Source organism: Lactuca sativa, chromosome 3 (assembly GCF_002870075.4).
Source record: "Lactuca sativa cultivar Salinas chromosome 3, Lsat_Salinas_v11, whole genome shotgun sequence".
Taxonomy (NCBI): Eukaryota; Viridiplantae; Streptophyta; class Magnoliopsida; order Asterales; family Asteraceae; genus Lactuca; species Lactuca sativa.
The window spans coordinates 28,701,139-28,713,726 of record NC_056625.2 but is presented as its reverse complement, the minus strand read 5'-3'; the positions used below and the strand labels follow the sequence as shown (position 1 = coordinate 28,713,726).

The 12,588-nt window shown below is 39.7% G+C and overlaps 2 protein-coding genes across 4 annotated transcripts; both read right to left on the bottom strand.

Annotated features, from left to right (window-relative positions):
- Window positions 1-823: 823 nt before the first annotated feature.
- LOC111898514 (PRA1 family protein E) lies at window positions 824-2,304 on the bottom strand. Its single transcript, XM_023894422.3, has one exon. The coding sequence runs from the start codon at window positions 1,811-1,813 to the stop codon at window positions 1,187-1,189; it is 627 nt and encodes a 208-aa protein (XP_023750190.1). The 5' UTR covers window positions 1,814-2,304; the 3' UTR covers window positions 824-1,186.
- Window positions 2,305-2,452: 148 nt separating this feature from the next.
- LOC111898513 (beta-amylase 8) lies at window positions 2,453-5,516 on the bottom strand. 3 transcript variants are annotated; one of them, XM_023894421.3, is made up of 9 exons: window positions 5,108-5,516; window positions 4,697-4,921; window positions 4,530-4,610; window positions 4,214-4,417; window positions 3,777-4,130; window positions 3,408-3,668; window positions 3,134-3,340; window positions 2,952-3,057; window positions 2,453-2,743 (listed from the first exon to the last, which is right to left on the bottom strand). In XM_023894421.3, exons 1-9 carry the CDS (start codon window positions 5,468-5,470, stop codon window positions 2,718-2,720), a joined length of 1,827 nt encoding a protein of 608 aa, XP_023750189.1. In that variant the 5' UTR covers window positions 5,471-5,516; the 3' UTR covers window positions 2,453-2,717. The 3 variants fall into 3 exon arrangements, with proteins under 3 accessions (XP_023750189.1, XP_023750188.1, XP_023750187.1); XM_023894420.3 differs by having other exon boundaries at window positions 2,829-3,057; window positions 4,214-4,390; XM_023894419.3 differs by having other exon boundaries at window positions 2,829-3,057; window positions 5,108-5,515.
- Between the last annotated feature and the right edge of the window lie 7,072 nt (window positions 5,517-12,588).

Here is a 12,588-nt window from a genome sequence, read left to right as displayed (position 1 = left end):
ACCCAAATCTGACCCACAAACCCGCTAACCTGTAAACCCGTATAAATAAATGGGTTGGCGGGTCATATATGGGTTTATGTTCCAAACCCGTCAACCCGTGATCCGCCAACCCGTGACCTGTATATTTAAATGAGTCGTGTTTGGGTTGACATATTTTAACCCACCAACCCGCCAACTCAAACACGACACGATTGTCAGGCCTACATAAAATGTCATGTGGAATAAATTTAAGTAAAAATAACCACAAAATGACATGTGACCAAATCAATAAGAGTGTGACATGTGGCAAAAAAAAATTCATTTATTAGAGTTCAAGATTAAACACATCAATTATAGGACTTAGTTTGTTGTTTCCTGAAATCCCATACAAAAGATGCGATTTTAAAAGATTTTATAAAAAAGCAGACACGTGTTTTCAAGAATCAAGTGTCTTAACACCAAATCGCAATATTATGTACTTTTAAATAGACACAAATGCACACAGAATCTTGTAAAAATCATCGTTGCTTCGTTTGGTAATGAATTTTTGAGATCTCACAAAAGTCTTAGCTTTTAGATTTTAAAAGTCCAATTAAAAAATGTTTAAAAGTATCAGTTTAAAACTTTTAATTTATAACAAAAAAACTCATAATACAAAAATTTATTTTGGGTAGCGCTTAAAAATATATGCATGTTAAAACAAAATTAGTAGGTCGTCCATAAAAAAATATGTTTCTATCGTTCACATGTCATTTATGTAACTTTACATTTTTTTTTAAATTTACAACTAAACATTTTTTACAAATAAAAATACAACTTTCAGCTTCAACTACGGGCTATCAACTATCAAATATTTCTCACAAATAAAGGTTTTTATTTGCTTTTAGGGTGTGTTCCACAAAAAATTTTGTATTACACAAGAAAATATAGATTATAATATGAACACAGTCAAAAAAATTATAGGATATAGCTTTATGAATTCCATTTTCAAATCCTTCCACTCAGTCAAAAAAAAATATCAAATATGGAAACAAGATGAAACATAAACAAGCTCCATATCCAAACTTCAACAGAAAGAATTCAACAGTAATCGAATAGATGTGAAAAAAAAAAACAACACTAATGTCCTAATCAATCAAGAATCTGAAGAAAAAATAAATAAAACAATTTGCCCATGATTTGATATGATGAATTTGAATCGTAAGTTCTACTTGTTACCAACGACAGAAACCAAACCTCCATCGCCGGCCTCTTGTTCATCCAAAAACAAGTCGTCGGTGCCCCTGATTCCGGCGTGTATCACGACAACAGCAGCCCCAACAGATAACGCCACCAATAGGATCGTTCCGACGTCAGTGCAAGCCAATGCGAAGATCGTTAACAAACTCAGAGTCATTAACACAACACGATCATCAAAAACATGGTTGAAAATCACAACAGGATTGCGGGGATCACGGAAGAAATAAAGGAAAAACCAACCAACAAATACGATCAAAAAGGTTATCATCGAGATTGGTTGATAAATCAGACTGAGGAAGAGTATGAGGAGGATAACCATGGCGTAATTCACCCGGAAGTAGTTGAGGTTTCGTTTGACTCGACGGGTGGCGTCGTCGTAGCTTAGTGGCCGAGTAACGGCGGAATGGTTGAAAAATTCTCGCCATGGGCGACGCCTGGCGATGAAGTTTTCGGTGTGGAACCTGGCACGTGCAATCAGTGTGTTAGGAGTTATCGGTAGCGGTAGCGGCAGCGGTAGATCGGTGCAGGCATTGGCGGTGGTGGGGGCGGTGCTGGTGGGGAGTGTGCCATAACCGGCGTTTGAGTTCTTCGACATTGTTGGATCAGTTAGGGAAAAACGGAGAATGAATCCTTGGATTATTGATTTGTATGGTGAAATTGGAGACCAGATCTGGAAAAAGGTGACAAGGCCAGCGGTGTTAGAAAAAAGTTAAGTTGCAGAAAGTTTCATTTTCACCATGAAAATGAAAAGGCTGAAGCTTTTTTTTGGGTTTCAATTCAATTGTTGCTGAAAATCAGAGTGAATCCACTGAAAGTGGCAAAAGTTTGATCTTTGATTAATTTTATTATCGAGTATAGATTCGGAAAAAATGGTGGTTGAACCTGTCAACTCGTGTTACGGGAAACTTGATCTGTTGTTCATCGAACAAATGTAAGGCTGACAAACATATAAAATACGATATTCAATCCCTAATCAACGTAAACGTGTACCCAATTCACAAAATACTTCACCCATGCATAGAATCAGGATTATCCAAATTGCTTTTATTTCAGATAATTTGATCGACACCAAAACGACATTTGATTCTACTTTCTAATGGCGTATTGAGTTATTTTGGTTCTTTCTAAATAAATCAAGGGTTACCACAAAATAACCATATTTTAAGTATTTATCATAAAACAACGATCCATTTATCTTTGATTATATGGGGCAACTTTAGGTTAACACTAAACACATCGCAAAGTTCTACATTTTTTTTTAATAATGTGGAGATTTTGGTTACATATTTCATAAAAATCAAATGAAAATTCTTTTCAATCTTGTGATCATCTTCAAACACAATTTCTTTCAATCAAAAAAATAAATTTACAAAACAATATATTTAAAATATTTCTTTGGAATTAATATATATCCATTATGGGTTGGTTAATTTGGTGGCGATAAAGTTACTTTTAGCAAATCATCAGATCAGGTTATCAAGAATTGTCTTCTTCACATTTCACATTTCTGTTCCCACATTTTCTCCTACAAAAAAAATATCAAAAACTTAAAGCAAAAAAAAAAAATGAAAAATCAAACAAGAGGTTGAGAAAGATGTAGTATGATATACCATGCATGCATCTAACGAACTGGTCAAGTTCTGAGAAGCATAATGTTGTATCAAGCAAGGGCAAAATGGGAAACGGTGGTTTATAATTAAAAAACACAAAATGATGACGATCCGGATCATTACTCGGTTTTGCAGTCTCAAGTAATCTCATCAACACTTCCCTATCAAAACATGGAAACACATTTTCACCAGCTACACATAAACCTTCCTCCCAAGCTGAATTCAATACCTGTAAAAAATCATAATCAATAAAGATTCATTCTATAACCATCATTATAAAGATCAAAAAAAAGTCAACAAACAACCTGCCAAGTCAACCCTTCTGGATCATGATTTTCCTTACTAGAAAGATTAAGATTCGATCCTGGACACACAAACTTCACTGCAACCGAGTGTTTCTTAAGAACCTTAAAAAGCCTCGAGTATCCATCATGGTTATCAGGGTTATAATATCCAGCTGTCAACTCAGCTGCATGGCTTTTAGATCTATACCACCAATAAACAGCTGGAATCTAGACAAAAATTTCATATGAGTGAATCTCATATAGTAAATTTCAAGATTTTTACTAAAGTATTTACCTTAACAAGTATCTGTATTTCTTCAAATGCTAGGGTTGCAAGAGAGAGGATAGTATTGGCATGATCTATTAAGAATTGGGAATACCATTGAAGGAAGAATCTCCCATAATGGCTTCCATAATCACCATGTTCACAAAAGAAACCAGTTTCTTGTGGACTCGAATTGTAGTCACCACAATTTTCAGGTCCTCTACCCCAAAAAGTTTGACCACGAAGACTTGAAGATTTGACTAGATTTTGTTGCATGTATTTATCGTAACACTGCAAAAAAGATTTGTGTCTTAGATGGGTAGTAATAATTTAATATTATATTAATTTGTTGTTAGTTACACTAATCAAAATGGTAATTAAGTATATATATAAAAATACCTGGAACTCACCAATACCAGGATACCTCCATCCCATTTTTTCTGAAAAAGAAGGATATTTAAGCTCTCCATTGGCACCAAGTCCTATTTCAACACCAGTAATAAGACCTTCAACAAACATGTCATCAAACTCTGTTCTGAAGCTTCTCATCACATCAAAATACACCTCAGCAGCAGTTCTTCCTTTCAAGACTCTTTCTTTATCAATACCCCATGATAGACATTCAGTGTTTCTTCTTCCTTCACGATCTGTAAAGAAAATGTCTTTGTTTTCTTTCCCAATTTCAACAACCCATTGAGGGAGGGGTATAGAAATAGAATCATTCCCTCCATACTCATGAAATGCTAACCCTACCTTTAGAATTGAAGGAGAAATTAGATTTTTTTTTTTCATATGATAATAAGAATCAAGAAGAGTGATGAAGGAAATGTTGATACCTGTAACTTGAGCTCAAATTCATGGATGATGTTGAATAGTTCACGGTATCCAGACCAACAGTATTTCTGTGGGCCCTGGGCTTCAATGATACCCCACCAACATTCCACAAATACACCATCCACATGCAATGATTTTAGAAGCCTGAGCTCCTTTCTAACAGCTTCCCGATCAATCAACTGGCAGAATTTGTTAATCAACCCAGTCTGAAGTGAAATTATGTATAAAATAAATTTCATTTGTTGTTGATTGTTTGATATTTATAGAATGTGTAGAGAAATAATGAGTGGAATTAGATAGAGATAACAAACCACTTACTCCAAGCATCACATAAACAGGAACATATGCAGTGCCTAAAAAGTTTAACCCTTGGTCCACTATCTGGCCTTCTTGAATAAGCTGCGATGATGAAATGCAGGGTCAAAGATGATTTTCCATGTAATTGGAAGTGTGTTTTTCAATTGCAGGGTCAAAGATGGTCAAACCTGATCAGTCTCCAAACAATCGTGTGAATTGATAGGGCTGGTACTGTATTTTTCACATTCTGTGGTACCTATTCCTGGGACCACAACAGAATCAAGAGAAGCAGGTGATGGGCTCTCATCGATTCTGAGAACTGATGATGGAAAATCGAGTGATGTTTTCACTGAATAACTTTTCAAAGAACTACTGGATACTGGACTTTCTACTGACCTTCCTGGATACACACCCTGTTGAGAAATCATGTGTTAGTACAGCATTACTTGAAAGACCTAGAGAGGAAAGGTGATTTGATCATGAAAATGATCTTTTGTTTTTGATGATGAAATTGGCATGAATGGAATCATGCTGACATGTAGAGAAATAAGAGCCCTAATAAATGAAATTATAATTGAAAGTAAAGAAGAATAGTTCACCAATTTAGAAGACGGTGTAGATTGGCGAAATGTAGTGCCATCGGCCTCGACGGTCCACCCAGCTTCGCGGGCAAGGGCGGCGAGTACGTCGTTCATGTCTGCGCGTGCCGGTAGAGGGAAGTTGCCGTATTGTCGGAGACCGGCTAGCATACGACTAGTGATGGCACGGCGGTGGCGTTCTCGAAGCTTGGTTCGTTCTTTCTCTTTCTCTCTCTCATTTCTACCGCCCCTAGGACTGGTGTTGATCGTTGTGGTAATGGTGGAGATGCCCATCGCTGCCGCAGCGAAGCCTCGTGGGCGGCGCTGCTGATGAGGTTGCGAATGGTGATTGTGGGGGCTGCCGTCGTGATTGTCACTATTCATTTCTACTGCATTTTCTCCCCGCCAACATTAACACTGAGAATTCACTTATTTATGATTTAATCGGAGAATTCCGTTAAAATCATAATATAAAAATATAAAAATAATAATAATAAAAACACAAATTTAGTCTAATATCACGATTTCTTCCATATTCGAAAATTAAGTGTTTATGATGAAATATGGTATTTTGCAGTTTTTTAAAAGGGAATATTACTTATTAAGTTAATTATTTTTCGGTTTATTTATGTCTGGGTAACTGTTTTTTTTTCTTTTTAAAATATCTAGGTAACAAACTTGTTGAAAGTGTTACCATTATAACCTAGATATGTACAAAAGAAATAGTTACCCAAACGTGAACAAAATAAAAAGTAATAGTAAATTACACTAATGGTCCCTATGGTTTGAGTTATATACTCCGTTCATTAAGGACTACTATATGACAGATCATGACATGACCCTCATTGATCTGACATATTTTCTAATTGCTGCTGAATCAGCAATGATTTAGCGTATTGGTAAAGTAAAATTTATTGGAATATCTATTTCCCAAATTTCCATGGACATAGGTAATGACAACGTTGATAGTCCATAAATGATTTCTTCTCATAAGGGAGAGAAACTAACCAAGGTCAAAAAGTTTAACCGTAAAAGAAAGGCTGACTCTAAGATAGTTCCACGTGTCACTCCTAAAGAGTTCATTTGTTTCTATTGTCAATTGAAGGGGCATTGGAAGCGAAGCTGTCTTGATTACCTGAGAGATCTAAGAGATGGTAAAGTCAAATTGTATGGCTCTACTTCAGGTACATTCACTATCTAACTCTATTAAGTTCCTATTTATAGATTCTTATTACATGATGTTAAGTTACATTTTGATGCTTTGCAGAATCTAAAGAGAAATAAGGAAACTTAAAGGAAAAGTAAGTTGAGTCTGATCATGAAGAAGTGGATTTTGGTCGCATGGTCGATGATCATATTTTGAGTTGTTGCTTAGGAGTTATGATAGATTGCTTAGGAATATCTAGAAACATAATTTTCATATGTATTTGCGTTGTAAGGACAAGTTTTACGCACATTATTAATAAAATTGTTTTATCTACTTTATGTTTCCTTGTAATGGCATTTATGGAAAATTGGTTTTTATATATTTCTATTATTAGCAATGTTGAAAATGGATTTGATTCTTGGTTATATCGTTTGTGGTAGTGTCGTAAATTGCCAAGTGAGGAAGGATTCTCATCACCCAAGTTTCAATTGGACAGAAACTTGGAATCATACGATTTGAATTGTGTGATGTATCAAAATCTTGATCTTTGGAAAATTGGGACTAATTCATTGTTCACATATGTATGTGAGTCAAGTGAAAGACTAAAGGATCTAGTACACATTAATGTGCACTGGTCAGATCCACCACAAAGGACGATAAGTCAATTCGTCATGATTTACTGATGGTTCAGTAAATATGGTTATGCTTACAAGTTTAAGTGTAATTCTGATACATTGAAAAGTTTCAATACACAGCAGAACGAATAAGAAGAACCAAATTTGGCAGAAAGATAAAAGTTTTTCCAATCTGAAAGGAAATGAGATTACTTTAGTATCATGTTTATCGGTTGAGTACTTTAGGCCAGTGATAGCGCAGGGTAAAGGGGGGTGAACCCCTTGTGTAACACTCTAAAAATTTAAGTCAATTTTAAACTTTTCAAAAACAACCCGATTTCATAAAATTATTACAAAAAGGTTTTCAATACAATTAATTCAGAGTATTCCCAGAATCACATCACAAAACATAATCATGAGGAGCGGTACGATCACGCCTTTGCCTTGCCACGGTCTCCTGAAGAACCTAAAAAACATTAAACCACAACTGTAAGCCCGAGAGCTTAGTGAGATACCCCCAAAATACCAACCACATTTACCATACATGCATAACATGCCATATTATAACAGAACACAGAACAGCCATGCACTTCGGGTCTACTATGTGACTGGTCCGCCACACCGACCAACAGTCCACCTGGTCCACCCTCCGAGTCTAGCTACATACATCGAGTCTACAGTGTGATTGGTCCGCCCGCACCGGGCCTTCAATCCACCTGGTCCACTCTCTGAGTCTACAGTATGACTGGTCCGCCCGCACTGGGCCTTCAGTCGGCCTGGTCCACTCTCCGAGCCTCGACACGTCTGGTTCGTCCTCTTGGGGCCTACAGCCTATCCGGACCGCTCGTTGGGCCTTCGGAATAACCGGTCCGCCCTGAGTATGTTGGCCTACAGCACAAAGCAGGTCCCGCCTCAACCCAACCCCAATCCAACAACCATGTGCACATAAACATTCAATCATATAACATATAACATCCAATCAAACCGATCTAACAAATCACATAGCATAACATCATCCTAACCAGGATACCGACCTAACCGGTCACTAGCATAGCATCATCCTACATACCAGGATTCCGACCCTAAACAGGTCTCTAACATATACCATCCTAACTACCAGGATGCAACATAGCAAAGCAATAACATAACAACGATACCCGGATCACAATCCGATAAAGGGCCGGCCTTGGTGCCGTAGACCCTGTTGATATAGTGAGGATAACTCACCTTGCAACTGCCGACCGAACAGATAAACCCAAGCTGCTCCGACCACTGATACGATCTCCAACACTGGCCAACACCAAAACTCTGAACTCAAAACAAAAGCCAACAATTACCAAAATGCCCCTGGAAATCAACTGGTCAACCCTTGATCAAAGACAAAGTCAAAGTCAACCCCTGACTGACTCTACTTGTCGAGTCAACCCGATGACTCGCCGACTCCTCATGCACAGAACTTCCCCAATCCGCGACTCAACTCGCCGAGTACAACAACTCTGAGTCCTTTCACACTCGACTCACCGAATCACAGCTCAACAAGAAGAAAGGTTAGGACCTCACGACCAGACTCGCTGAGTCCAAGAATAGACTCGCCGAGTTCAAGGCTATTTGCAACCAACTCACCGAGTTGTTCTTCCAACTCACCGAGTTCTTCTTCCAACTCGCCGAGTTCCATCCTATCTTCAAGCAACTCGCCGAGTACACCTTTGTGACTCGCCGAGTGCCTCTAGATCTGAATCCATACAGAGGCTTTCCAAGCCATGCAGTTGATCCAAAACGTAGATCTACCCTTCTACAACCCATCCATCACGTAAAGTGGCAAACTTTATGTGAATCCAAAGAGATCTAGGCATTTTACACGCTAGGGGTAGGGTTTGGGACAAGATGGCTTCACCAAACACTCAAGAACAGAGACTTTAATGCTATCTAGACCTCCTCCATTCCAGATCTGAGGTAGCAACCTCAGATCTAACTTCCAACTCACAAAACCACAAGCTATTCTTTCCAAATGCTCCAAAGATGATGAATCTAGAAGAATGACAGCCCAAGAAACGAAATAATACCTCAAAAGAAAGCTCAAAAGAAGAGAATCTGAATCCTTGCAAAGCCCCTTGCTCCAAGCCTTTTAACTCTCCAAGATCTCTTTCAAAATCTCTTCTCCAAGGTTCAAAAGCTCTTAATCCACTCACAAATGCGTCTTAGGGATTTCTGGACTTCAAGAGAGGGTAAAGAGGCTGAGGGAAGGGTTTAGTGTCCTTTAAATAGGGCTCATCCTCCAAAATTAGGGTTTTCTCCACTTAGCACCAACTCGCCGAGTCCAGCCGATGACTCGCCGAGTTGGCCACTTAACACGCGACCAGAGTCGCGACCCTACTCGTCGAGTCCACTCATGGACTCGCCGAGTTGCCCTCTCACACTTACACTTTTAGCCTTTCAACTCTACTTCCGATATTCCGGGATGTTACACCTTAGATGTCAAGTGTAAGTGCTCGGGTAGTATCGGAAGGATTAGCGGTTGATTAAAAGCGTTATACTCGAGGGTTGTAGTGATTGGATTGTTCTCAAGATGTTACTTTCAAGGATTAGACCAAGAAGGCAAAGTATGCGGTGATTAGAAATGTCGTGAGAGGTTGCGGGGTTGTTAGCCGAAGCGGACTTCGAAGACGAAGTCTAGTTTAAGTGGGGGAGAGTTGTAACACCCTGAATTCAGAAGACCTAGAAATGAAAGGAAAACTCAAAATCAAAAGGCAACTCGTCGAGTAGGTAGGATGACTCAACGAGTAAGAGCATAATTTGGGTCACGGGTTAAGTGACCTACTCGACGAGTTCGGGGACCAACTCGGCAAGTTGGTCAGGGTTTGGGAAACCCTACATTCAGTCTGTAACACCCATAAAATTCAAGTCAATTTAAAACTTTTTAAAACATTTAAAAACCATTAAGTTATCGCAATTTGTTTTCAAAATAGTTTAAGCATCAGAGTATCCCCAGAATCAATCATGAATATATGAGGTGGTGCACGATCACGCCTTCGCCTTCCTACAATCATCAGAAGTGCCTGAAACATAATCAACAACTGTAAGCCTAAAGCTTAGTGAGTTTCCCTAAAATACCAACGCCATACAAGCATAACCATATCATATAACAAATACAGACAGCATGCATAATGAGCCTTCAGCCTGACTGGACCGCCTCGCGGGCCTTCAGTCTATCTGGACCGCTCTCCGCGCCTTCGGCACGTCTGGACCGCCTCGCTGGCCCTACAACCTATCTGGACCGCTCGCCAGGCCTTCGGCCTGACTGAATTCCTTTGCAGGGCCTTCAGTTTATCCGGACCGCCCTGGGTATGTTGGCCTACAACACAAAGCAGGACTGCCTCAACCCAACCCCCAACCAAACAAACATGTGCACATTAATATCATACACTAGCTCATTTCATATAACAGTCAAACCGATCTAACAGATCACCAATCATAGCAACATCCCAATAACCGGGATACAGACCTAACCGATCACTAACATAGCATCATCCTATAACCAGGACAATCATGTGCACATAGATAATATATAACAGTCAAACCGATCTAACAGATCACAAGGCATAGTAACAATCCTATAACCAGGATATCAACCTAACCAGGTCACTAAGATATATACAGATAATCATATGTATCTAACAGATTACATAGCATAGCAAATAATTCTCGTGTGTTCCGATTAATTCCCCAAATTAGGGTTTCATTGCATAAGGGTTTTCCAAACTCTAATTAGGGTTTCCTACCTGATACTAGCCCATTTATCAAATTGATGGGCTTTTAGGCCAAGTAGGGCTTTATTGGGCCTATTAGGCCCACTATAATATCATTAAGCCCACTAGGGTTTTATTTGGGTCAATTAGGGTCCATTAGAGCTTACAAGGCCCATTAGGGTTTCAAGCACCCTAAACGAATCGAACTCCACGAGGTAAAGCCACCGCCACCCGACACGGCGGCTAGTGGTGGCAGCCACCACTCTACTGTGGTCGTTTGAGATTTCTATTATTATTTTCTTTGGCACCATTACAATGTACAACTCGATAATACACACACCTAAATACATAGCAAAACATACACACACAACCACCTCCCACTGTGGCTGGTGTGATGAAACAATGGCAACAAGCGGTGGCCACCATGGCTGGCAGCCATGGTGGTTCCTTCCCTCGATTTCCGTCCAGCATCACACGCACACAAATTCTCACTACTGGACATGCACCCAAACGGAACCCTTGAGGCAGCAGCATAGGCGATTGACGACCGGAGGGACAAAACAACCGCAACGGCGATGCGACGGAAAAGGCTGGTAGTTACGGCCTCTACAACGAGGGTGGCGGCTCCAGTCGTTCGCTGGTACGAAGGCGACTGAGAAGGCTCCAAAATCATGATAGAAGCGGATACAACGCCGGAAAGAGATGAAGAAGATGGCAGTCGATTTGGAAGGAGGAAATCTGGTGGCCCTTGTCGCCGATTGGAGCGGCGGCGACACTCCGTCTTCAGCAGAAGTGGTGTGACAGCGGTTGGAGGTGAGAATCTGATAGCAGCGCTCGTCGTCGAAGGGCAGCAGCAACGACGCTCGTCATGGCGGCGGTGCAAGGTGACTTTAGAAGAGATGCGGTGATTGGGAAGCAAGAGAAGGGGAACGATGGAGGTCCAGTGCTTGCTAGCTGATCGGAATGGCGTTGAGGCGGCGCCGTTCGGAGGGGGTATAAGGTGGGTGACGGCTGGAGTGTTGAGGAGCATTTAGGGTTAGGGTTAGATGGTTATGAGACTATATACCCGGTTCCTTAAGCTCTTTCCCATAATAACAAAAATAGTCCCTCCTTGTATTATTTTTTTCGAAACAAATCCCCAATTTACCATTTAAATCCCTCCTTCTGAAAATATTTACAAATAAAATCTGAAATCTTACCAAATGGCCCTTCCATTACAAAACTCTTTTCAAGTTAGGTCCAGAACTTACCATTTAGTCCCTGCTCCCAAGAATCTTTTTAACATATGTCCAAATGATACCAAAACACCCCTGAATTCTAAAATCCTTTACAAAAATAAATCCCAAAATTACACTTTAACCCTTGAAACTAACATCCAGTTAATTATTATTTGCTTTTGGGTTATGAAAATCTAAAATAATAATTAAAATTACTTCTCAGGGTTCTGGGTTTATTATTTAATTATTCTATTTTTAACGGGATGTTACAACTCTCCTCTACTTAATTTGATTTCGTCCCCGAAATCGTTTCTTCTCATTCCTTACACGCCAAACAACTTGAACTATAATCCTGAGCATACCCTAGCATGCCCAAGGCAACCGCAACCAACCCACATAGGGTTCTGAAACCTGATGATAATTGAATTCCTTGCAATATGATTACATTTACTCGTTCCAAAATCTTAAATCTCGAGGCAGTCTGACTCCCTGACAAACCGCCCATATTGTATCATTTCTGAATTCATTGCACTTATCTCCTAACTAACTATTCAACTCCTGATAACTAGGGTTCCAACATCCGGATACTTCTCATACACCTGAGAACCTAACTCGTCAATAGTGCCCTAAACACATAAACTCTCCAAAACGGTAGGCTGCCTTCTGATTGCTTTGAAATCCACTGAGACCTCCCGGGTCCTAATTCACATGGAATACCAAATTTTTACACGACTGCTGAACACACGATCAATGTTACAGTCGCTCCACGCGACTTCCG

What these genes read in the sequence shown, in the direction of transcription:
- LOC111898513 (XM_023894419.3), bottom strand. Translation starts at nt 5,470, where the DNA reads ATGAATAGTGACAATCACGACGGCAGCCCCCACAATCACCATTCGCAA. An exon ending in CTACACCGTCTTCTAAATTG is followed by an intron (nt 4,922 to 5,107) that starts GTGAACTATTCT and finishes ATTTCTCAACAG; the next exon opens with GGTGTGTATCCAGGAAGGTC. An exon ending in GTTCGTTAGATGCATGCATG is followed by an intron (nt 2,744 to 2,828) that starts GTATATCATACT and finishes TTTTTTTTGTAG; the next exon opens with GAGAAAATGTGGGAACAGAA.
- LOC111898514 (XM_023894422.3), bottom strand. Translation starts at nt 1,813, where the DNA reads ATGTCGAAGAACTCAAACGCCGGTTATGGCACACTCCCCACCAGCACC.